Below are 23,682 nucleotides of genomic sequence, written 5' to 3' on the forward strand. Positions count from 1 at the left end.
CCATCGACCAAATATTCTCAATACGCCAAATCTTGGAAAAGACCCATGAAAGGAGAATCGACACACACCATCTTTTCGTCGACTTCAAAGCTGCATTCGACAGTACGGAAAGGAGTTACCTGTATGCCGCGATGTCTGAATTTGGTATCCCCGCAAAACTAATACGGCTATGTAAGATGACGTTGCTCAACACCAGCAGCGCCGTCAGAATTGGGAAGGACCTCTCCGAGCCGTTTGATACCAAACGAGGTTTCAGACAGGGTGACTCGCTGTCGTGTGACTTCTTTAACCTGATGTTGGAGAGCATCGTACGAGCCGCAGAACTTAATCGCTGAGGCACAATTTTTTATAAGAGCGTACAATTGCTGGCGTATGCCGATGATATTGACATCATCGGCCTTAACAACCGCGCTGTTAGTTCTGCCTTCTCCAAACTGGACAAAGAGGCAAAGCGAATGGGTCTGGTGGTGAACGAGGACAAAACGAAGTACCTCCTGTCTTCAAACAAACAGTCGGCGCACTCGCGTATCGGCACCCACGTCACTGTAGACAGTTATAATTTCGAGGTTGTATAAGACTTGGTCTATTTAAGAACCAGCATTAACACCGATAACAATGTCAGCCTTGAAATCCAACGTAGAATCTCTCTTGCCAACAAGTGCTACTTTGGACTAAGTAGGCAACTGAGCAGTAAAGTCCTCTCTCGACGAACAAAACCAACACTCTACAAGACTCTCATCATGCCCGTCTTAACGTATGGCGCAGAAGCTTAGACGATGACAACATCCGATGAAGCGACGCTTGGAGTGTTCAAGAGAAAGATTCTGCGTAAGATTTTTGGACCTTTGCACGTTGGCAATGGCGAATATCGCAGACGATGGAACGATGAGCCGTATGAACTTTACGACGACATAGACATAGCGCAGCGAATAAAGTTCCAGCGGCTACGTTGGCTGGGTCATGTCGTTCGAATGGATACAAACGCTCCGGCTTTGAAAGTATTCGATGCGGTACCAGCTGGTGGTAGCAGAGGAAGAGGGCGGCCTCCTCTGCGTTGGAAAGATCAGGTGGAGAAGGACTTGGCTTCACTTGGTGTGTCCAACTGGCGCCGGTTAGCACGAGAAAGAAACGACTGGCGCGCTTTGCTAAACTCGGCCAAAATCGCGTAAGCGGTTATAGCGCCAATTAAGAAGAAGAAGAAGGCGGTTATTGCACCAATCAATCAGTCTCAGAAGATTAACGAAAGCTCTAACAACGCTCGTTTACATAAGTAGAGTTTGGCAGAGATTATACTCTATGCAGTGTGCTCCCGATACAAGACTTCTTTTAAATCCACGCTTACTCGGAGGGTTTTCCAGCAGAGGAATTCTATATTCCTTAATCATAAAGTAGTATTGATATATTGTGCACTTTACAGGAACTCTAGTTTTGTTTATGCCGAAAAAGTAATCGGAGGGTACTAACCTTAAGGGGTTACATGGGTTTCTTGAGTTCAAAAAACCGATTATTTTTTTGGATTGTTAATTTCTACAACATCTCAGAATATTATCCTAAATTTTCAAGTCGATCCGAATAATAGTTTCGGAGATACATCCTTTGGAATGTGTGCGCTCCAAGCCACTTTTATTGTTACTCAAAACTTTAAACGCGTTTTTCTCGGAACCGTGTTTTCAAAGTCGGTTGTCAAATACCGAACGTGATGAAATTTTACACAGGTGTTCGAGATACAATTTACTCGTGGACGAAGGATTTTGTTTTTTTTTTTCAATTACAACCATTTTAAAAAAACCACAAAATGTCAAGAAAATTTTACCGAACTTCTCATTTTTTTGGAAAAATGTCTGCCACAATTCCAATTTTTACTTTTTTTCTTTCCTTCGCTCAAGCACGAGTTTATGGTCTTAACTAAAACACTTATTTTTGTTTTTTCATTTTTGATGATCCTGTCAGGAGTTATGCTGATAACGCGGCCGCACCTTTTTTTCGAGGGGTCACCGGATATAACGTCACAATGGAGGAGTTTTAATTTTTTTTTTTTTTGAAAATTTCAGAAATTATTCTTTAAATATGTATCTATAAGACAGAAAAAAGTATTGAATTGAATAAATTTAACATAGAAAAAAAATATTGAAAATAGGCATTTTTTTAACCGACGAAACCCATGTAACCCCTTAAAGAATTATGCTTGTATTTACATGAAGTGCGTTAACATGCATGGATATACTCAGTTGTGGACAATAAAATATGGCAATCATGTTAGAAATTTTATATTTTTATACAAGTATTGTACTATGGTATTTAAAATATCAAAATAAAACCAACAACGATTCACAGGGCAAGCAAGAAATTGGGGTTTTCCGGAAGAGAAAAGAAACGTCCACTAAACCTTCCTTTAATTTGATTCTAATGTGATCAGTTTCTAACCGTTGCAGTAATTTTTTTTCTTAGCATGCTGCTAAGGCTGGTATGTCTCTTGATCATCAAACAATGAGAACTTGTTCAAATATGATGGCTTCTCACATTTATCCTTTATTAAGTATTTGATCAAGCTTCTTCTTCAATTTTTTTGTATGTGCGTTTTGATATTTTCCCACAAGTGGAGGAACCTATACGCCCATGCGGCGTGAGGAAGGCAAATAGTTTTCACGCGAAGATTTTCTTTTACTTAACAATTCATGTTCCCACCGGGCTTCCGCTCGCTGTTTTAGGAAATTTTTATTTTTATTTAAAACTTATTTTTCGAATTTTTTATATTGGCAGCAACTAACTTGAAATACCTGCAAAACATATCGGTCAAAGCCCATTTGAAAGGTAGGAGATAAAGGTGGCATTGCCTTTTTTTAAATTTTTCGTCCATCGAAATTTTGTTTTTGGCTTTATCATTTTTACCGAAGAGGTATTATGTTTTTTTGTTTTTTTTTTTTCTGAAAATTACCGTTGACAGCGTGCGAATTTGCACATTTTCAGCACCAAATTATTTTGGATAAAGGGTAATAAATATGTCAAGTATCATTGAAATACATTAATTGTTATCGAGTTATCGTGCGGGCAGGCATTGGTAAATAGACTACTCTCATATTTCTGAGCATTTCTATCTCAACTCCTTTAGGCAATGGGAACCAAATTAGAATAACATTGGACGCAAGTGTGCGCTGGTATAGAAATATCTAATAGGGTTCCCGGTGTAAGAGATTTGCTCGACCCCAAGTTCAAGCATGCAATCTCAAAATGATAGAAAATAAGTTCAACTGCCAAGATAATCCTTCCAATTGAGCTTGAAGAAAAAAGGCAAAATTAAATACAAAAACGGCTTAAATCTGTCAAGGTTGTATGCATAATAACATTTGCATTACTTCAAATGAATCTACATTTTCTTGAAGCACTGAAAGTTCATAGGTGAACTAAGCCACTAAAGACAGAATGAGCGAATTACCTTAATGAGTGCACTTAAGCAATACTTGCTGTGATTTTGAAGCATTACAATTGCCAGAAACTACAAATTGCCGCAAAAAATGCTCCTCCAAATGCCAAAATGCGAAAACTATTAAAATTATTACAAATTAAACTGAGTACGGCCTTGTGGAATCTATTTAGTTGTTGTGGTATTGCCTTAAGTGTTATTCGTATTCGTGTACATTCACTCCAAATGACGTTGGCACTACCAGTCAGTTTGTTGATTGGCTTACTTACATACTCGTACCAACCTTCTATGGTTTCGTCGAAGACCATTCAAAATTATTGACCAAAAGCTAAAAATATGTATGTAGGAACTATGTAGACTCGAGACTGTCGACAATAGATTGAGGGTCGCCTGTGGTTAATCGCTGCTATAATTTGCCAAAGCTATAACAATCACTGCTTGAAAAGTGCTTAAAGATTGTGAAAGTGCGATAACAACAATAGGCAATGAGGAGGAAAGTGAAGAGTTCGAGATACGACAGAAACACTGAAAAGAGCAATATTGGCAACAACCTGGCCACTTGAATGCTCCCATCACCAGCGAATATATGTAACGGGTGTCTTTTTAGGCGCATAGAACTGCCGATGAGAATGATTGTCCAAACCAATAAATAATGTTTTAACTGCTGTTAAGAACACTGGTACTGTAATTCAATTACAATATATTTTTACATTTCTACATAGAATCCAACATTGGTGTAAGTGTTTCATGTTTTTGGTTTTATTTAACAAATAATGAAATTATTTACTCCATTTAATACAGAATGCTAAAATTAAGAGATGAAATAAATTAATGTACGAAAATTCTGCTACACTGTACAACGAATGTCTGTATGAGATGCCTACCTTTTCCATGTGCTTCATCATCAGTCCAACCAGCTGCCCACAGTACCTCATTTTCAGAGTTTAGCCACCATTGAGCCTCCGGCAGCACAACACTGTATCTCTTTTCAAGGACAAGTCCTGATGGCATGGAGTCAAAGGGCATAGAGAGGATCGTTGGATTGAAGTCCATACCTCCTCTGTTGTCTAATGCTGGACAGGGGCCGTATCAATTTCCATTGCGTTTCAGCCTACAAGTGGCCTTCAAGGGCTCTCCTTGGATGAAAACATCAAGGGGTGGTGGACTAATGGTTATGGTTAATGGTTGTAAAGGGTTAAGGAGTAGCCCTTTAGCACTGCGACCATATTGATCTATTGTGCACCCTATGCTGTCTATTGACTGTTAAGTATGCTTATGAATTGTACCAGCTCCTTCTGAGGGAGTGATTGAAGGTCTTCATCTGTAAGCATGAACTTGTTTAAAAACCTTTTCCTTCTATGCGTCAACCCCGGACATTCGATAATGAGATGTTCCATAGACTCCTCATCTTCGCAGCAGAATCTGCAGGTGCTGGTGTTAGTTATGCCTAATTTATGTAAGTGTTTGTTGCAGGTGAAGTGACCCGTGAGGGCGCCTGTGAGAGTGCGAATGCTCTTTTTGTTTAACGTGAGGGCCATGTTGGCTCTTTTAGCGTTGAAACTTAGGAACTTTTTGGAGTGTCTAAGACCCTCTACATTGTTCCAATGCTGATTTAATAGAGTGTTGGCCCAGTATTTTATTTTTTGTTTTAGGTTGTTTTTGTTGAATCCGAACATAGGACTAGGTCCGATGAAGTTTTCATCTGCCCCTTTTTTGGCTTGAACGTCTGCCTTTTCGTTGCCGTCATATCCCTCATGTCCCGGTACCCAAATTAATGACACATTGTTTTTGGATGCCAGATTATTGAGTGCCTTGTGGCATTCTAAGAGGGTTTTTTTGAGTTGTATGTATAGCTATCTAAAGCTTTTAGGACTGATTGGCTGGACTAATCCGAGCATCTAATGTAGGGCCTGAAGGAGTCAGAAAAGCAATAGTGCAACAGATGGCCAAAGTTCGTTGTTGTCCCGATAAGAGCCTTCTGACTTCCACAAGAGAAAGTCTATTCATCCAGCTTTTGGAGCTGGTGTTGTCATCTCTTCGAATCTTTGGAGATGAAGGCGACCCTCACCATCCTCCAAGAGCGTTGTATATGGGCCAGTGCCAGGCATGCAGTGAAGATTTTCTTCAAAGCTGCAGTCACGGACTCTATGCCTTCCTTCAGCATAACAGGATATATGCTACTTGGTACAAATCGTGATAACGTCATCTAAACTGGGGGTTAAACTGACCTATTATAAGACAAACGTTGAATCGATTTAAGTCTAAATTTTCTTCCATGTACTATTTTTAGTGCCTAGTGCGACAGGCATTGCGGAGGTAGCAATGGCCAGGCAACTGAATCGCACTATTCACTTCAATACCAATTTCATAAGAGCTCAGTGATTTCAAAAACATGGGGCGCGTGAAGCCACCACACTATTGGGATATGCTTTTAGTCATCCCATCATCGTGGTTATCAGTTGCCTGTTTCGACCATGCGAATTGACTACCTTGGGAAACTTTTTAAGAGTGAACGCCAAATCACTGTTCTATGCTGATTATCCACACCACTCTCCTATCCCCGCATACCGCACGAGGCGGGGCATTTTCGGTTTGCAAGTCATGTTGGCACCTTTGTGTTTAGTGTTTTTTATTTTGTTATTTTATATAAAACTACAAAAGTTTACTATCGTATTTTTTGGATATCTCACTTCTCTTTTTAATTATTATTTTAATTAAAATTAGGTGAAGATTTGAAGATTTTCTTCCTATATTGCACGTTTTAAGAATCACCGATTTGTGAATTCTGTGATGAATATTAGGGCCTATTTCTAAATGCTTCAGATTGGGCGAAGATGTCTTGTGTATATACCATTGGCCAATATTATAACCGGAATTGTTCGAAGCCTTTTTTGTTTCCATATGCGTTTTATTTCTTGTGTAAGTTGAATATACTTCTATATAATCAAATACGCAAACTTATAAAGCCAAAATGTTAACAATTTTTTGAATTGTTTCGTGTTTTGTTGGGAAAAACACCCATTTTTTATTTACATTTTACACACATAGTTATTGGTTTATGAGAATTAATTTTGTGGTGGAATTTTCTCGCTCGTATGAAGGCTTTAAATTATAGTACATAACATCCATACTTACATATGCAACTAAATATGTCTATATATGTGGAATGTATTGTTTGCTGATGTGTTAGCCTTGTGAATTTGTAAATGAGCTGCCGTCAATAGGAATGGCTTTGTTCCAATTTGCAGCGGAAGTGCAACGCCCAATTGGTAGCTTCGACTTGTTTCCGCTGCCGTTGCTCGCCACCAGGCCTTACAGCCAATCGTTGTTATTACTTAACTTGCAATGTATAAATGACCGCCCAGCCCAAATCGCACCTTTGTAACCGGTTCAACACCAATGCCTGTATACCTGAACATGCACTCACATTCTTATTTACAGTGTATTTGCAAAAATATATGTAAAGTCATTGCTATGAGTCCATACAAGTTGCGCATTTATACATATTTTAGTTTGATCCTCACTACATTGTAGCAGCTTACATATTTTTGCAGCCTTTAGTGGAATTCATTGGCTTATCAATTTTTCTGACAACGTTTTTGACAAGCTGGCTTTTGCTGTCTTGTGCCGTGTTCAATTCTACAACTGCTTTTACCTTAAAAGCATTTGCATATTTTATTAAGCATATACCATTAGCTATTCTGTTGGACTATACGTTTATTTACCCACGTAGGGAATGCAAATCACTATAAAAAGTTCATTTCAATTAAACCAAATTTATTTTTCACAAAAAAAAGTTAAATAATCCTCAAATCGGGAATACCTTCGTAGGGTGCCTACAAAAGGTAAAATGAAGCTCCCTTTGCCTTCGAAAAATCCCACATTAACTCTAGGAAAGAGTGAAAACATCCCCCTACCAATACGTGAAATATCGTAGTACTTTACAAAAAGCCTTAGCGGCCAAGGCGTGGAAGCAGTGAAGGATTGACTGGCTGTCACAATCATACGATTATAATAGAAAGTAATTAGAACCAAATCAAGTTTAGACTATACCAAAAGAGATCTCATCTCTCGAGTGAAGAATTCGAAAAATTTAGAATGCCGTGGAAGTTATCAGGCCGAAATCGATGCTGATGAAGATTAGACGCACTATTAATGTATTTTAATGTGAGTTTTGAATTATCAAATATCAATAGTATTTACACCTATATACATAATAACTTTCTATTATAAATTCTCTTCAATGGAAACTCAACAAACAAGCCGCTTCATGAACGGTCATATTTCGAGAGTGGCTTCAAATGTACCAGTTACAACCTGACCTATGACAGAAGTATTGCACGGCAAGCATGCTTCTATTACTAAAAATAAGAACTCATTACACGTTCACGAAGTCAAAAATTTTTTCCACTATGAACTAGTTCATTTACTAGTCCAATGCGGATGCTTCGGATAGACGTTGGTATTTCATAAGGCATTGCATGTCAAAACAATCAGTAAGTGGTGGTAAAAAATATATAAGACTAACTACTTGTACTTCAGCTGTAAAGCTAACTGTTAGTAAGATAATTCGAAATTAGTAGGTTTGGCTGCAGGGTTGCAGTGACTACAAAGACTACCCATAAATGTCTAGCATCCATCTTTTCTACTGGGCTTTTCGGAAATTTATAACATGACGGTCAGATGAAACCATATGCAACTAAGACTCAAACGTTTTAAAGGTTGCAGAGTCATTTCATTTTACTCGCATTTGTGTCGGAAGTGAGTTCCCATTTGTTTGTATGAGCGTTAATGGTCGGGTATATCGAAATATTTCCCAAGTCAGCAGCTTGTACTCAATATTTAAATTTGTATAGATGTAAATGAAAACATTTCATATTAGCATGCTTTTTTCTATAAATTCAAATACATACCCTGAAAACTCATTACTGCTCCACGTGAACTTTATTTCATAGTACAAAATGATTGATCGCAAAATTTTACTCATACGCCATGTACTCGTATGTATGCAAAATTGATAATTTGGGTATATGGTATATAATTAGTTTACAATTCTTCTCTATAAAAAAAAATAATTAAACCGTACGATTATTTTTTTAAATTGACGTGAACTAAAAAGATAAGAATGCATCGATGACCTAAAATCATTAAAGGGTGACCAAACTCCATCATTTAGCACCGTGAAAAACTGGTACAATATCGACGCTCCACGCGAATGTGGGATCGTCATTCCAAATGCCGTGAGATTAAGCCATTCTGTTTGCAATTATCCATATCGAGAGTTCTCATGGAGCTATCGACACTATGGTGCTCTTTATAAGCCATTATGAGAGAACTCCCTCACGTCCCAATTTTTTCATATGGAGTTTACTGTGTAAGTCGCACTGTGACTTCACCAAGCAGTCAGATTCGTAAGAACTCAAAGTGAGGCCTTTTAACATTGGCTCTCGTTACATTTTTTTAACTTGTTTTCTTTCAATTAATGGTTAGAAGTCAAATAGACCAAGTTTTAGAAGTCAGGCATAGCAGAGCAGGGGCTATGTACATATGAATCTTCTATGCGTATTGTATAATGGCGATATCGATTAAAGTATCAATTCGATATAAGTATAACATCAGCAGTATGAACAGCAAACATGATAATTTAGCTCCAAGTTTACTAAAAAGAATTTTAGAGCGGACAGATATGACTGCAGAAATCGGTTGTTTTTCTTGCAGTTCAAACAAGGCAATAATAGACCAGGGGTTTGATATTGCTTTTATGATGGATATATTTACAAATCAAAAATCAAATCGGCTTCTTTGCTGAGCTTGTACTCACCAATTGTCACCAAAATTGTTTTATAGTGTCTTCCTCACCAATATGCCCCAAATTTTCTCACGAAACCTTTATAAAACGTGGTGACTCCCAAGGTCACTTGTACCGATTTCAAAGAACACCTCACGAGAAGCATGGGTAATGGACATAACTAGCCTACTTGGAACTTTTCTTTCCCAACCAGTTCTATACCTAATCATACTTCTTATTTAATCAGCTGCATACATAAGTATACGGAAATAAAATACAATTGCGCTTCTGTACAATTTTTTTTTCCAAAAGCGATCGCCCATCGCCATTCAATGACAAACCTCCGAGTGTATTTCTGCTATGATAAAACTGCTCATAAAAAAAATTAACCATCTGCCGTTCAGAGTCGGCTTACAGCTGTAGATACCGCCATTTGTGGAACAACATCAAGAGAAGGAGCTCGGTCAAAAACCCAATAAAGGGTGTTACCGCCAATTATATGTTGAACATATACCGAAGGAGCTTCTACTGACCGCTGAATGGCAAAAATATTACCCGCTCTTGCAATTTGTTTTGATTTCATGGAAAGAAACATCAAAAATTAACTCTAATGGGTGATTCTGTAATGGATAAATTAAAGAAAGAAAAAGTTAATAGAATTATATCCTCACTAGAAGTAGGTAGTAGCAAAGAAAAATAACTACCAACATTTCAAAATCGTCCAAACTTATAAGTAGATTTGTTTAAAAACTAAAAGGGTACTGTGTCACTTTTCAGATTTCATAAATAATTGAACTTTCAAAAACAAAAACAAATGTCCACCCTTACACTAAAAAACAATATGCGGCCAACATCACCGTATCTGAAAGAATGTTGAAATTGATTGGACTCTGTTGTTAAAATTTCGGTGAAGGATTAAGGTAACATTCCCATCTTAAATTAGTTTAATATTTTAAAGGAGAGAAATTTTAGGAGTTAAGAGACATGCATGGAAGTTTTCTTCCCATTTAAATAAAATTTAATACTTTTTTATAAGATTTGTATGCTTTTCCATGTATTCACGTATTTCATCATATATTGCAAATAAAATTTATTCACCTTTTTTCTTACATCTTTCAGATACACAGATTCAACTGTAAACATACACCCACATACATAAAACTCATCAGAGTGCTAACCGCATTGATAAGCTGCCAAAACTTATACGTTCGTTGTGATAAATAATTTTGAAAAATGTGAAATCGATTAGTAGCTGACTGTCGATGAGTTGATCGAGCGAACATTTGCGAGCTAAGGGAACTCAATAAGCTGTGATTAAAATAAAAAAAGACATGAGGAGAAACCGCTACGCTATACAAACATACAACATTGAAGTGAATAGTATAGATGTTATTGACGTTAAACGTGGATGCTTAAGTAGTGGAAGCGCTTGTAAATTGAGATTTTAAAGCCAACTATATTTTATGAGGAGAAGAAATATTTCGTGCTAGAATTTTAAAGAATTTGCCTGCAAATAACAAAAAGGAGAAATAGTGCTTGCATGACGTTTGAAGACTGTAATAACAAAATTGATGCAATGTAGCGGTAAGTTTATTTTCGTACCATTACATATTTTATTGCCTTTATTTCGGGATATGTAAATGTTTACAATCGTTATTGAAAGTAATAAATAGTAACAAAAGGTACGGTTTTGAACACAAAAACATACATATTTATTTAAAAATAACATACATTAATATTGGATTTTCGAAATTAATTTATCTTCAATTTTAGGTTTTTTTCATAGCAAAGACTTTAATGCTTAAATGCTTGCCGTTTATGAATTTTTACTCATCTGAAAATATAATTTAATATCACAAACATGAGAAGAAGCTCGACCAAGCACCCAAAACGCGTGTAGGCACCAGTTATACATATATATATTGAATAAAAAAGTTGTGTCTCAAGGTGAATCCCGTGATTTTTTAAGTCCATCCCGAAATCCCGGGAGCCTGGCTTTTCCGCTAATACTGGCATACGTAATACATATATAATACAGGGTCAAGACAATAACTATAACAATAATAACAATATTAGGCCAACAATTGTATTCCAATTTCGACTTTATTCGCTGCGCTATGTCTATGTCGTCGTAAAGCTCATACAGCTCATCGTTCCATCGCCTGGGATCGCCGTTGCCAACGGGCAGAGGTCCAAAATCTTACACAGAATGTTTCTCTCAAACACTCCAAAACAAACTTCATCCGATATTGTAATCGTCCAAGCTTATGTGCCATACGTTAGGACGGGCATGATAACAGAGTGTTAGTTTTGTTCGTCTACAACCTATTTAGCTTGTTGGCAACAGAGATTTTCTGTTTTATTTTAAGGCTAACATTGTTATCGCGTTAATGCTGGTCTAAATAAACGAAGTCTGCTACAACCTCGAAATGATTACTGTCAATAATGTCAACCATTCGCTTTGCTTCTTTTATCACTTTGGAAAAGGTAGAACTAATTAATAGCCGCCAACAATTGTTCGCTCTTATAAAACTGTGTGCCCTTTTCCAGCATCAGGTTAAAGAATTCACACGTCAGCGAGTCACACCCTGTCTAAAACCTTGCTTGGTATCAAACGGCTCGGAGAAGTGCTTCCCAATTACGCCATCATAATTGGGAAGCACTGGTACCGAGCAACGTCTTTTAGCACAGCCGTAGTAGTTTTGTGGGGATACCAAATTTACGCACCTAGACATGTAGGTAACTCCTTTTTCTGCTGTCGAATGCGGTTTTAAAATTGGCAAAAAGTTGGTGTGTGTCGATTTTCCTTTCTCTCCCAAGACCTCTTGAATTATGACAAATTTCGGCTCAGGGACTCACCAAAAAAAACAAAAATGAAATTCAGAGAAAAAATTACGTTAAAGAAACAAAATAAAGATAGTTATGTGTGTAATTGACCCCCAAAACCCGTACTAGACAAAGGTACATCAAAACATTACTCATCTTATTGCAAACATATCTAAGCAGGATTCATTCGGGAATACGGAATAAAAAATCGTCATATCAATTTACTATATATATATAAATATATATATATTTCATTGGCGCGTACACCCTTTTGGGTGTCTTGGCTCCTCCTCCTATTTGTGGTGTGCGTCTTGATGTTATTTCACAAATTTATTACAGGGTTTTAAATTATTATATTATTATAATATTATGTTCTTCGGTTAGCTAAGTTTGGCTAGGTTTAATTTAGGTTATATGGCTGGAACCACGGGCACACTTAGGCTTCAAAACTTAAGATAGGGAGAAGAAACGGATAGGGACAAAGTTTTGTTCGAACAGTGACAAATAGAAGCCACAAAAGCCATTCTTAACTGGCATGCCAGAAAGCTGCAATAGTTACTACAAAAGCCGTAGAGATGAAAAGGAAGAAGAAGCAGTTAAAAACCTATTGCATAGGCAGGCAGATTTAATCAGGATTATTTGGGGATATATTTCAGCATAATTCTCTCTCTGATCATTTGTTAATTCTGCTACTCACTTTTGTCTTTCCTTACCCTTCTCCTCCACAGTGGCGGACTTATGGTCGGCGAACGCGATAGAGACCGTGAAACGGTACGCTGGGAAACGGGTGATGCAACACCGCCCCAATTTAATAATGGAGGTACGCAAATGGTTGGACAATTGCATGGTGGACAGGCTGCAAGCCAACAACAACAGCAAAAACAGCAACAGCAACAGTCTCAACGCGATTTACAGCTACAACAGCAACATTTGCAACTGCAACAGCAACAGCAACAACTATTGCAACAACAGCAACAGCATCAACAAACCAGTAATTGGATTGAAAACGAAACGCTTGGCCGCAGTCCGGCAGCTGGAGGCACAGGTGCCGTTGGCAGCATTGGCCACATCGCTCAGAGTTACGGCATCGGCATCGGTGTCGGAATCGAACACGGGGACAACAACGATAATCAGGCCTACTACGATACAAGCGGTAATGTCGATTGGGGCCGAGCGATGGGAACCGGTGGAGCTAGTTCATTTGGTTGCGGCACTGGAACTGTCCCAACAACCGGCACTCTTGCTTATAACAATGACGCATCTGCTACTGCTGCTGCTGCTGCCGCTGCCACTGCCAGCCAACGTAATCTCAACAACATCGGTGGCGGCAGCATTGGAAATCTGGACTACGCTGATGGTGGTAGTATTACTGGGGCATCCGCCACAACCACGCATACTGCCGGCGGCCCTATTGGCAATGGTGGCATCGGCGGTGGCGGTGCGTTCACTGGCAGTCAAAACATCGGTGGAATTGGCGGTGCCAGCACCGGTGCTGGCAGTGCCGGCGCTGTTGGTAAAGAAGTGCGATACGCTCCATTCCCAATACCATCACCGACGCACTCAAATCCGACAACTTCCCATCTGCACGGCAGCATGGGCACTGGCGCATTGCAGCGCGTACATTCCAGATCCATGTCCTCCATACCAGCACCCGAACCCTTTATGATAGCGCAATCGAAACAAATAAATAGCCGCGTCTCCATCAATGTGGGCGGCGTGAAACATGAGGTGCTCTGGCGTACACTCGAACGATTGCCCCACACACGGCTAGGCCGTCTACGCGAATGCACCACACACGAGGCGATTATTGAACTATGTGATGATTATTCGATCGCCGACAACGAGTACTTCTTCGACCGACATCCGAAAAGCTTCAGCTCCATATTGAACTTCTATCGCACCGGTAAGCTACACATCGTCGACGAGATGTGCGTACTGGCATTCAGCGATGATCTCGAATATTGGGGCGTTGACGAGCTGTATCTGGAGTCTTGCTGCCAACACAAGTACCATCAGCGCAAAGAAAATGTGCACGAGGAAATGCGCAAAGAGGCTGAGTCGCTGCGTCAACGGGACGAAGAGGAGTTCGGTGAAGGCAAATGCGCCGAATACCAGAAGTACTTGTGGGAACTGCTCGAGAAACCAAATACCAGCTTTGCGGCGAGGGTAAGTTAAAATTCCCTGGTATCATTGCAAATATTTATAACCACTTACATATCAACATATATCGTCTGGCCAAATAATAAATAAATCATTATTTACGTATTTCTTCAGTGGGTGCCTTTTGAAGCGAAAATGTTTTTGTTGTCGTCAGTAAAGTCTAGTATTATTTATACTTCTTACTGCTATTTTTTATATTATGTTAATTTTTTTTTGTTTTTTGGTTAACTATTTTTAAGTGTTTATTTTTCGTCTCATTTCTTAATTATACATATAGTTTGAATATCCTAAGTTTCACATAATTTCCAAGCAACCTCATCGCATTAAATTATTTCCTCACACTTATTCATTCACATACTTATGCATAACTACTCGTAAGAAACACACTTAAGGGTGAAATTTAATTGTTTTTACACTGATAATCCGTGATAGATGGTAACATTTGGCATATAATCGTCATATGAAATGACTCAAAATTTATCACCCTTTCAGAAGATTTATAATTTCTGGAAATGTCGTCGTACGTCAATCATATTTAACAGTTGGATGATTAGTTTTGCGCCAGCTTGTATATATTGGACTCCTTTATGTATGTATTTGTGGGTATGTTCAGGCAATAATGCATACTTGTGCGCAAGTGGTTTCGAAAAACTCTAGACAACCTCTACAAAGATTTTTTATATTTACAAATTGTGTAGAACCGTTATGTCAACATGTACATATCTCTTTCCAGTTGTCGATCACCTCGCCGACACAGGTCTTACCTAACATTTCATAACATTTAAATTTTTTATCTGTTGGGGTTTTCCAGCCAATAATTATCAAACTCCTAATTACTAAAACTAGTTATAATATTTTTATTAGATTACATAGCCACATAAAAACAGGAAATTTTTCGGTCTGGAATTCTTTCGTGTGTCTGTATGCGGCGTACCTTCGTAAACCGTCACAAGTCAAGCTCTCGGTTTAATGAAGAAATTCGTTAAAACGCTCGATAATTGCGGACATCTCGTTAACAAATTGCCGAAATTTTCGGAGATACTACCTTTACTAGTACAATGAGTCGGAGAGAGGAAAGGCCTGGCTTCAAAGCAGTTGTTCAAAATTTCCTCCATTTTATAAAGGCAATAAATTTATTGTAGTTGCTGAGTCGATTAGTTACTTGGTTTCCATGGATTTTAGATTGTTTTTTAATGTCTAATGGCTGTGATTAAACGAAACTCGGAGTCGAATCCAGCTACCCCAAAACAGTCAGAACCGGATTAAAACAAAAAGTATGTGGTATATAGCTGTGTCCTAATAAACTCACATGGACCATTCATGAACGCACAGAAATGTGTGCAGATAGAGTGCTCAGCGTAACCTTAATGCACTTTTGAAAGAGTAGTTAGCTGTCAGGCCTTTCTTTACTATCATATTCTTGCTCTCTTAACTAGTTTTGTTCGAAGAACTTTTCGCATGTACAGTAGGTCAGTAGCTGAATGGGTTGGTGCGCGACTATGATTCGAAGGTCATGAAACACTAAATGGTAATGCCAAACCTACTTCGGAGTGTATTTCTGATGTGAAAAACTCCTCATCTACGGTTTGGAAGTAGCATAAAACTTCATTTGTGAAGAAACATCAAGACACGCACCACAAATAGGAGGAGCTCGGCTAATCCCAAGAACAATGATTGCAACCGCCAATGCTACATATTTATGTACATATACCTATAATTATGTATAGTACGATTGGGGGCTTGTTGCCATACAAGCCTTGACGTTTCTATACCTAAAAATGTCGCTCAGAATTACTAAGAATTGGTAAGAATTGCTAAGCATTCAAAATCACTAAAGGGTCAGTATAAGCAATAAGTTTTCGCTTTGCTTTCCTAAAAGAAGCTTAAAATTTCAATTATTTAACTCTGAGGCGACAAAGAATAGGTTTGAGAATATATTAATTCTCACCAGGCACGGCATTCGAAAGATACTTCTAATTCACCAAAATTTGCATATCTTGATTCACTTTTCGTGTTAATCACAATAGTGCCAGATTTTTTAACTAAATTGTTCTGTTGAGGTTATTATACTTTCATTTTGAAATTAATTTTTCACAGTGTTACCAAAATATTACCAACTCAAACGCGGTGTACTCGGTGCTCACTCTTTTGGCCGATTGCTAAACTTTGATTGTGCAATTTATTTGGTGTCATTTATTAGATGAAGAGCCATGTTAACTCAAAAGAGCTTTCTGTATCATTTGAGAGTGACTTGACAAAGCATATCACGCGTCTCAAGAGCGTGGGTGTGAGCTATAAAATGGGAAATTGGGTTCCATATGTAAGGACTGAAACAAAGAGAGATCGAATGTTTATTTTGCATGTCTGAAATGCTGCTTCAACAGTAGAGTAAAACAGTTTTCTATGTCCTGCAAAACCCTTGTAAGCTGCACGGCTTGCATGAATAGTAAAGATTTTCTCTTCCGTACAGCAACAAAACACTTGCAAGACAATATTTCCAATATCTGCAAAGATTACTACACCTGTACCCAGCAACGAAGTGTAGTAGGAAGACAAATGCAAACCTCTGCTAGTTGCTTCTTGTTGTATTATTTAAGGTTGCTGCAATTGTGCAACAGAGGCGCTCGTCATTTTGCATATTTTAGTATAGAATATTTGCAATTCCTTGCTATTCAGCAATAATAGAACCCCCCTATTATCTTCTGCAAGAACAAGTATTGAAATTCAATTTCTGAGTGCCTTTTCAAAACGGTACAACTACTGTTTTTAATTAGTTTTTTCTCGTTTTATATAATATAACACGGCGGCCGCCGTAGCCGAATGGGTTGGTGCGTGACTACCATTCGGAATTCACAGAGAGAACGTAGGTTCGATCTCGGTGAAACACCAAAATTAAGAAAAACGTTTTTCTAATAGCGGTCGCCCCTCGGCAGGCAATGACAAACCTCCGAGTGTATTTCTACCATGAAAAAGCTCCTCATAAAAATATCTGCCGTTCAGAGTCGGCTCCATTTGTAGAACGACATCAAGACGCACGCCACAAATAGGAAGAGGAGCTCGGCCAACACGCCAATTATATATATATATTTTTATATATTTATTGGTTCCAAAAAAAAAAAAGCAATTGTTACTATTGACGCCATTGTAGGCTACTAAATGACAGTTTGAAGAAGTTTTTAAGTCTGCAATAGCCACAATTTGCTTGTTATTGCACATGAGAAAATGAACTATAACTCACAAATACTTTTTTATAATATGAGCAAAACCAGCTAGCCAAAGCTTTTTGTTTGCAAATAAAATAAAACAAAACTTAATTATAATCAAATGCAAAATGGTCATCGTTTTACAATAAAAAGAAATTTGTAACGGCTTCTGTCATAAAATTAGCGTAAAAACAAATTAAATCAACTCACATATCTAAGTATGAAAAATAAGAAAACAAATTTCAATCACGCTGTAAATTTTGCCTCAGTCATCACAGTCGTTTAATTACACATATTTTTATTACATTTTTATAATTTTATACATACACTCAGCTTTACGAACACGAAATATATTCCATGTTTAAGAATTCATTGGTCAAAATACATAGTACATATGTATATATGTACCTATACATGTTAACTTGATGTTTCTCGGCTTTGTTGTGTTTGTTGTGCGATAAATATGGCAAAGAATTATATACGTTATTACTATGAGAATTGTTGATTTGTTACTTATTGTGATACTTTACTATCAATGCGTCAAAATAACTACCAAATGCTAAAAAGAAAATCGAATGGAAAATATTTTTCACCTGCATAAAAGAAATAAATTTGAGAAATTGCTCGCTGTATATAAATGCCAAAGTTAATAAGCAATAACACATAGTAAAATATATATTTTTTATAAATATATATATACATATATAAATACTAATACTAATACTTTCACTTGCAATTAGTTACTAATGGCAGCCTGAATTCCCATTTCCATTTTCAACGTTAACTATTTGTGATAAGAAAGTTAAGCGCCTCCACCGTTTGTTACAAGCAGTCATTTGATTAGAAAGTTTTCAAAATGTGGGTGTTTTCGAATGCAAATATATTTGTTTTAATATTTCTAAAACTGTTGCTTCCAAAATTACGCTTCATTTGCATTACTTACTGGAGAGTTTTGTGAAATAACTTTACCCATATGCTAAATATTTATACTCGTATGTGTCTTATTGTAATCATGCATACTACCTTTAAATACATGCATATATAATATAAAATATTTATCCGAATCTGTATTAAATCGTTCGTTTCAATGTGCTTCAAGAGTTTTTACACAAATTTTCAAAACTATTTTCGTACTCTTACCTTCATAAAACAGCTCCAATACGATTTTGCGTATCCCCTTAATTTACTTTATTGCATTGCTAGTGGGGAAATGTTTTTCAAGCTATAACTATACCAGTGTAACTGCCTGTCGATTTTGTATTAATAATGAAACAGTTTAAGGAAATTTACCATAGAACAATGCAATCTAAACTTTGGTTAACTAACTTCACCAACAAAGTGGCAGATATGATTCGTAAAATAACCTTCCAACTCATTTCACTTCAACTAAGAAGCCTGGAAACCCAGCCCACGAACTTAAAGTACCGTGCAAACGTACAATTCCGAAAACGCATTAATACATTTTAATTTTCATCATCGTATTATCAAAAGTCTTTTGCGTTTGGTTGTTCTTCTTTTTTTACTTAATTAATATTTCCATATACGTATGCGTATATTTTTTTCATTTACATAGTATGTGTTTTCTTTACGTTGTAAGAATCAGATTATTACTAAACCTGCATAAAATTTGTGTTCCTCAACTTAAAAAGAAATCACGAAAAAACTTACAAAAATATATATATTTTTTAACTGTATCCAAAGTATTTCTTTTTCTAGCCTAAAGAATCGAGCACTGTGTATTTATTCTATTAATAGTCAGCCAGGTGATTCAACAAGGAAGTTGCGAATTCTTTAACTAATAGATAGAATTTTTCAATATTACATTTAATTTTTACTAACAACTCTCTATTCATCTAATTATACACACAGCACGTGCGATAAACGTTCAAGTGTTGATGCTTTGCAAAAACTAAAAAAACAAAAATTAAAAATAAAAAGAACAATCCAATAACCTTGTTTGGGGATGGGCAATAAGCGATATGACCAGACGGCAGATGTGCTGTAGAAATCCTCGAAATAAATTTTACACACAAGAACTCTGGGGAGAAGTGGCCAAATATGTGTTGTAATACATTTCCGTTTCCTTAACGCCAGCCAAGCAAACCAAAAATCGAACCCATGCCCTACTTAAGCCGCCTGACCACCCACCCATTTACATATGTACATCTATAGGAAGTCTATTGAGTTGTACGAGTTTCACCTTAACCATTTCAAACCCATACGCTCTTAATACATATGTAAATATCTGTCTCTTGCTTCTTATCCATTATTCTCAAGCGCTTAGCAAGCAGTCTTCTGCCTCAGCTTAGAGTTAATTTTTTTTTTTTTTTTTTTGCTGAAACGGAAATAATTACAACACATTTGGGGACATCTCTTACAATTTTTCACAATTTTTGTATTGATTTATGTTTAGAAAACTCCTCATTTTTCCTTGTTTTTCAAATAACAAACATTTTCATATAGTTCACAAATATATTTTCATTTGTATCTATATCTATATGTCATGCCTTTAAAAAAGGTTCTACTACATTATAAATAACCAGTGCTTTATTTGGATTAGATCATAGTAGAGGTAAAAAGTAAATATGTGTAGCATATATATGTACATATGTGTTTTAAATATGTATGTGTATAGTAGCTGTTAATCAGAAGGGATCGAACACATGAAGTAGTTACTTTAAATGTTCAGTCGATGTTGCATAATCTACTGCTTTTAAACAGCGTCCGTAATTGTATTGGGTAATTCTAGAAGGTCTCATTGTGTGCTTCTGGTACCTCAAAAGTTGAATATTAATATTTAGTGGAGCTTATGCTTATCCTAAAGAGAGCCACACTTACCACAATAGAAATCAAGTGGAGTAATGTAAGACGTTCTTAGAAAAGACACCAGCAAATTAACAATTCTACAATTCTATATTGCCTATGAACATAAAATTACGGCAAATAGTGACTTTCGAACTCTTCATCTTTGGCTGCGAATACATGAAATATTAATAAGAGCAGGAAGACCAGGTGAATTAAACTGTTCCGAACAAAGTCTAGCAGAGATGATTCTAATCTGATGATCTGGCTTGAGTTGTCAGCTAAGTAGAAAATACAGTTTTATGCCGCTTCCAAACGGTTTCTTATGATTAGCTTTTTCATGACATATTTACATACATTCAGTAGAGTGCGGTATTGAGAGATCTGATCTTATTCCACCAAATGTCAGCAAACTATTGAACTAAAAATGGATTTACGCTTAGTGTCTGATTCAATAATCATCTGTCGGGGCTTCTCGCCCTAGAGACCTGGATGAATGGAAGGGAGAAAGCGGATGAATTGGCTTAGGTAGAGGCGAAAGCCGTGACTTAGTGCATTTACGCGTGACATAGCAGCAGCAAGTTCAGCGTTTGTTCTTCAAACACACAACTACCATATTTTATATAGCATCTTTCCGCTGGCAAACAATGGCCAACCTCCGTGCGTATTCGATAAGACGCTTGGCTTCAACGCTCTTCCAGTATGTACTGTTATATGATAGCCATTATTATTCCTAGTAGTGTGAGCAGAATTTGCTCAGAAATACTCAATTGGATGAGCCCAAAAAGAGATTCAGCTTCACTTTGTTGGAAGTCTAAGCAGTTTATTTGAGCAAAGTTTCCATGGGCTCATTATTGCAGAACGAAGAGAATAGATACACTAAATATGTAGAACCAGGCAAAAAACTTAAAAGTTATAGCAGCGAAAGTATGGCGAGATGAAAACAAAGCCTGACGTATCTATCGCCTAAACGTTAGCGATCAGATTGTCCACCTTAGGTTATATGTATATTGAAATAATCGGTGTTTACACTTGTTTTGGGTGTTTACCGAGCTCCTCTCCACCACACATCTTGATGTTGGACGTACCTACAGTTTTAAGCCGAATCCGAACGGCAGATGGTTTTTTATGAGGGGCTTTAGGTTACTTTAGGTTAAATGGTCCCGAAGAGGATCCACTTCGGCGAAAAATCAATTTCGTTGCGGGAAAAAAAAGAAAAAATGCAGATACTTTACGTGCAGACGTAAGGCGTTGAATAAGTATTAAATATATTCAGCATTCGTTTTAAATTGGTTATTCAATTACGAGCGAGATGAAATAGTGAACTGTTATTCTGATTATTACCAAATGTATCGGAATTCCACACGGTCTTAAAAAGACCAACTCAAAAAGTAGGAACAGCTGCATTGTTTTTCTTCTTAATCTCTATAGGAGAATAGAACAGACTTCATTCACTGTTAAAAATTACACTATAAACGGACGTATCAGAGCTTAATAGGCGATATTTTGTAAAGTTATGATCCGCATTGGCCCTCAATAAAGCAGGGGAGCAGAGAACCAAAGAAGCTTAGTCGCCGGAGATTTATACAAAGCAGAGTTTAAGTCTTTTGTCAATGGCAGAGAAACCATCAGATGTGCAACAATGCCTTCCGATAAGCTGTTTGGTAAACACTGGCACAATCAATCAGCCAAGTGTACTTCCTTCTTACTTAGCTTGAACAAATCTATGATCGGCCGATAAAATTGCGCTAACTGGTGAATTTTTTTGTTATACATAAATAATCAATTTAAATAAATTTTTTTCAGTATCTTCTTTCACTTTAACTATTTTTTTGTTTTGCTTTTGATTTTTGGAAAAATTTCCAGAGTTCTTTGTCAGTTGTGCTGTTTTTCGAAATTTATTCACTTTCAAAAATTAGCTACAAAATCAATGATATTTGGTTATAATTTCTTTTTTCGATATACCGCCCGAAACCACATCCTTTTTTAAACGACAATAAGAATAATATGAGAACCAACAAACAATTTTCATTTTTTTTTTTTGAAGTTAGTACATATTTATTGCTTCAACATTTACATGCTAGTACCCCAACAATACTTACAATAATCCAACAGTAAAAGAAAATACAACAAATATTGTAGTAAAAATAAGTACTTTTTAATTAGAATAAAATGTGAAGTATTTAAAGGAATAAAAAACAAAATTTGTTTGAAAGCAAAGCAAAATTAATTAAATGTAAAATTAAGTCTGACTAAAATTCTCGCTTAAATACTTCAGACATACTCATTCCTACCCATTGAGATATGTGCTCGTACAATAACAAAAACTCCCATAAACAAAAACAAAAACTTCCATTATTGTCCTTTGTTGGATAGTTATGTGTCAAAGTCCTCTCGTTGTTGTTGTTCTTTCTTCTAACTATTGTACTTAACTAAATATTTATTATAATTACAAATACACTAAACAATTCCAAACATAATCTTATTGTTTTCGGTTGAAAAATTATACCCCCCCCTAAGTTTTTTAAATTTGGGGCGTAGATACAGAAACAAATTATTTAAACAGATTTTCTTTAATTAGTCATATTTTGTTTGAATCATAGATTGAATGCTTGGCGTCTAATCTATTGTCGATATGTGAGAATTAGTCACTAAAAAAGTAAAAATATGTTTTGTATTACACTTATTGTAATGTTCTAGTGGTTTTTGCGGAAGCTTGTTTCTCAAAAATCGTAAGGCTCTGTATTCCGTAAGAAAGCTCGTAGTTCTCAACCTTTTTTAACTCTTGTTTTGTTGTCCTTAACTTTTTATTTTAAAAATTTCCCACTAGTATTCTATTAGCTAATACTCGTTTACAACCAAAATCAAAATTCTTTCAGTTTTTCTTTTTTTTCGTTTGATTTGAATTTTTTTTTTTTTTTTTTTGTACCCATTTTCTTAAATTTTGGTGTTTCCACGGTGTTTCTCCTTTGTTGTAGTATTGTTGTAATAATAATCTCCCGCCAAATGATAATGGTGATTCATAGACATACTCGTATTGCCTAAAAAGCAATAATAATAAAAAAAAGAACTTTATATAAAACAACAGCAAACTCTATGCCATTCCGTTGTTTGTTTCGAATTTTGTTTGTTTTCTTTGGTAAAGCCAAGAAAAGGATGTGAACCACATGCACTCCACAACCCCATAAGTACTCCAGTTTCTTGTTTTCCAAATACAATATATATTTATATATAAGTAGCATCTATGCTTACCAAGTTTTTTTTCTACTCGTAACACCAAATTGCTCGATACTTGCAAGTACATTACAAAACCAAAAACAAAACAAAAAGCATTAGAGACAAATGTGCGTGTCTTTGTACTAATTTTTGTTCTGATGTGGAATGGAATTTTTATACCCCACTTTTTATTTGAGTTTGCTTTCCACAAATGTACAAAAATTACTCAATATGTGTGTATGTATGTATACCAAGTAGGAAAATGT

At 36.5% G+C, this 23,682-nt stretch overlaps 1 protein-coding gene across 3 annotated transcripts in view; it reads left to right on the forward strand.

The window, feature by feature from the left end:
• The window catches only part of LOC128859723 (potassium voltage-gated channel protein Shab), a 160,799-nt gene that overhangs the window by 22,133 nt on the left and 114,984 nt on the right, over positions 1–23,682 (forward strand). For all 3 annotated transcript variants that reach the window (XM_054096765.1, XM_054096763.1, XM_054096764.1), the window contains exons 2-3: positions 10,329–10,793; positions 12,764–14,201. In XM_054096765.1, coding sequence (XP_053952740.1) covers positions 12,774–14,201 — 1,428 coding nt within the window. In that variant the 5' untranslated portion in view covers positions 10,329–10,793; positions 12,764–12,773. The remainder of the gene's footprint in view (positions 1–10,328; positions 10,794–12,763; positions 14,202–23,682) is intronic.

Source organism: Anastrepha ludens, chromosome 4 (assembly GCF_028408465.1).
Source record: "Anastrepha ludens isolate Willacy chromosome 4, idAnaLude1.1, whole genome shotgun sequence".
Lineage (NCBI taxonomy): Eukaryota > Metazoa > Arthropoda > Insecta > Diptera > Tephritidae > Anastrepha > Anastrepha ludens.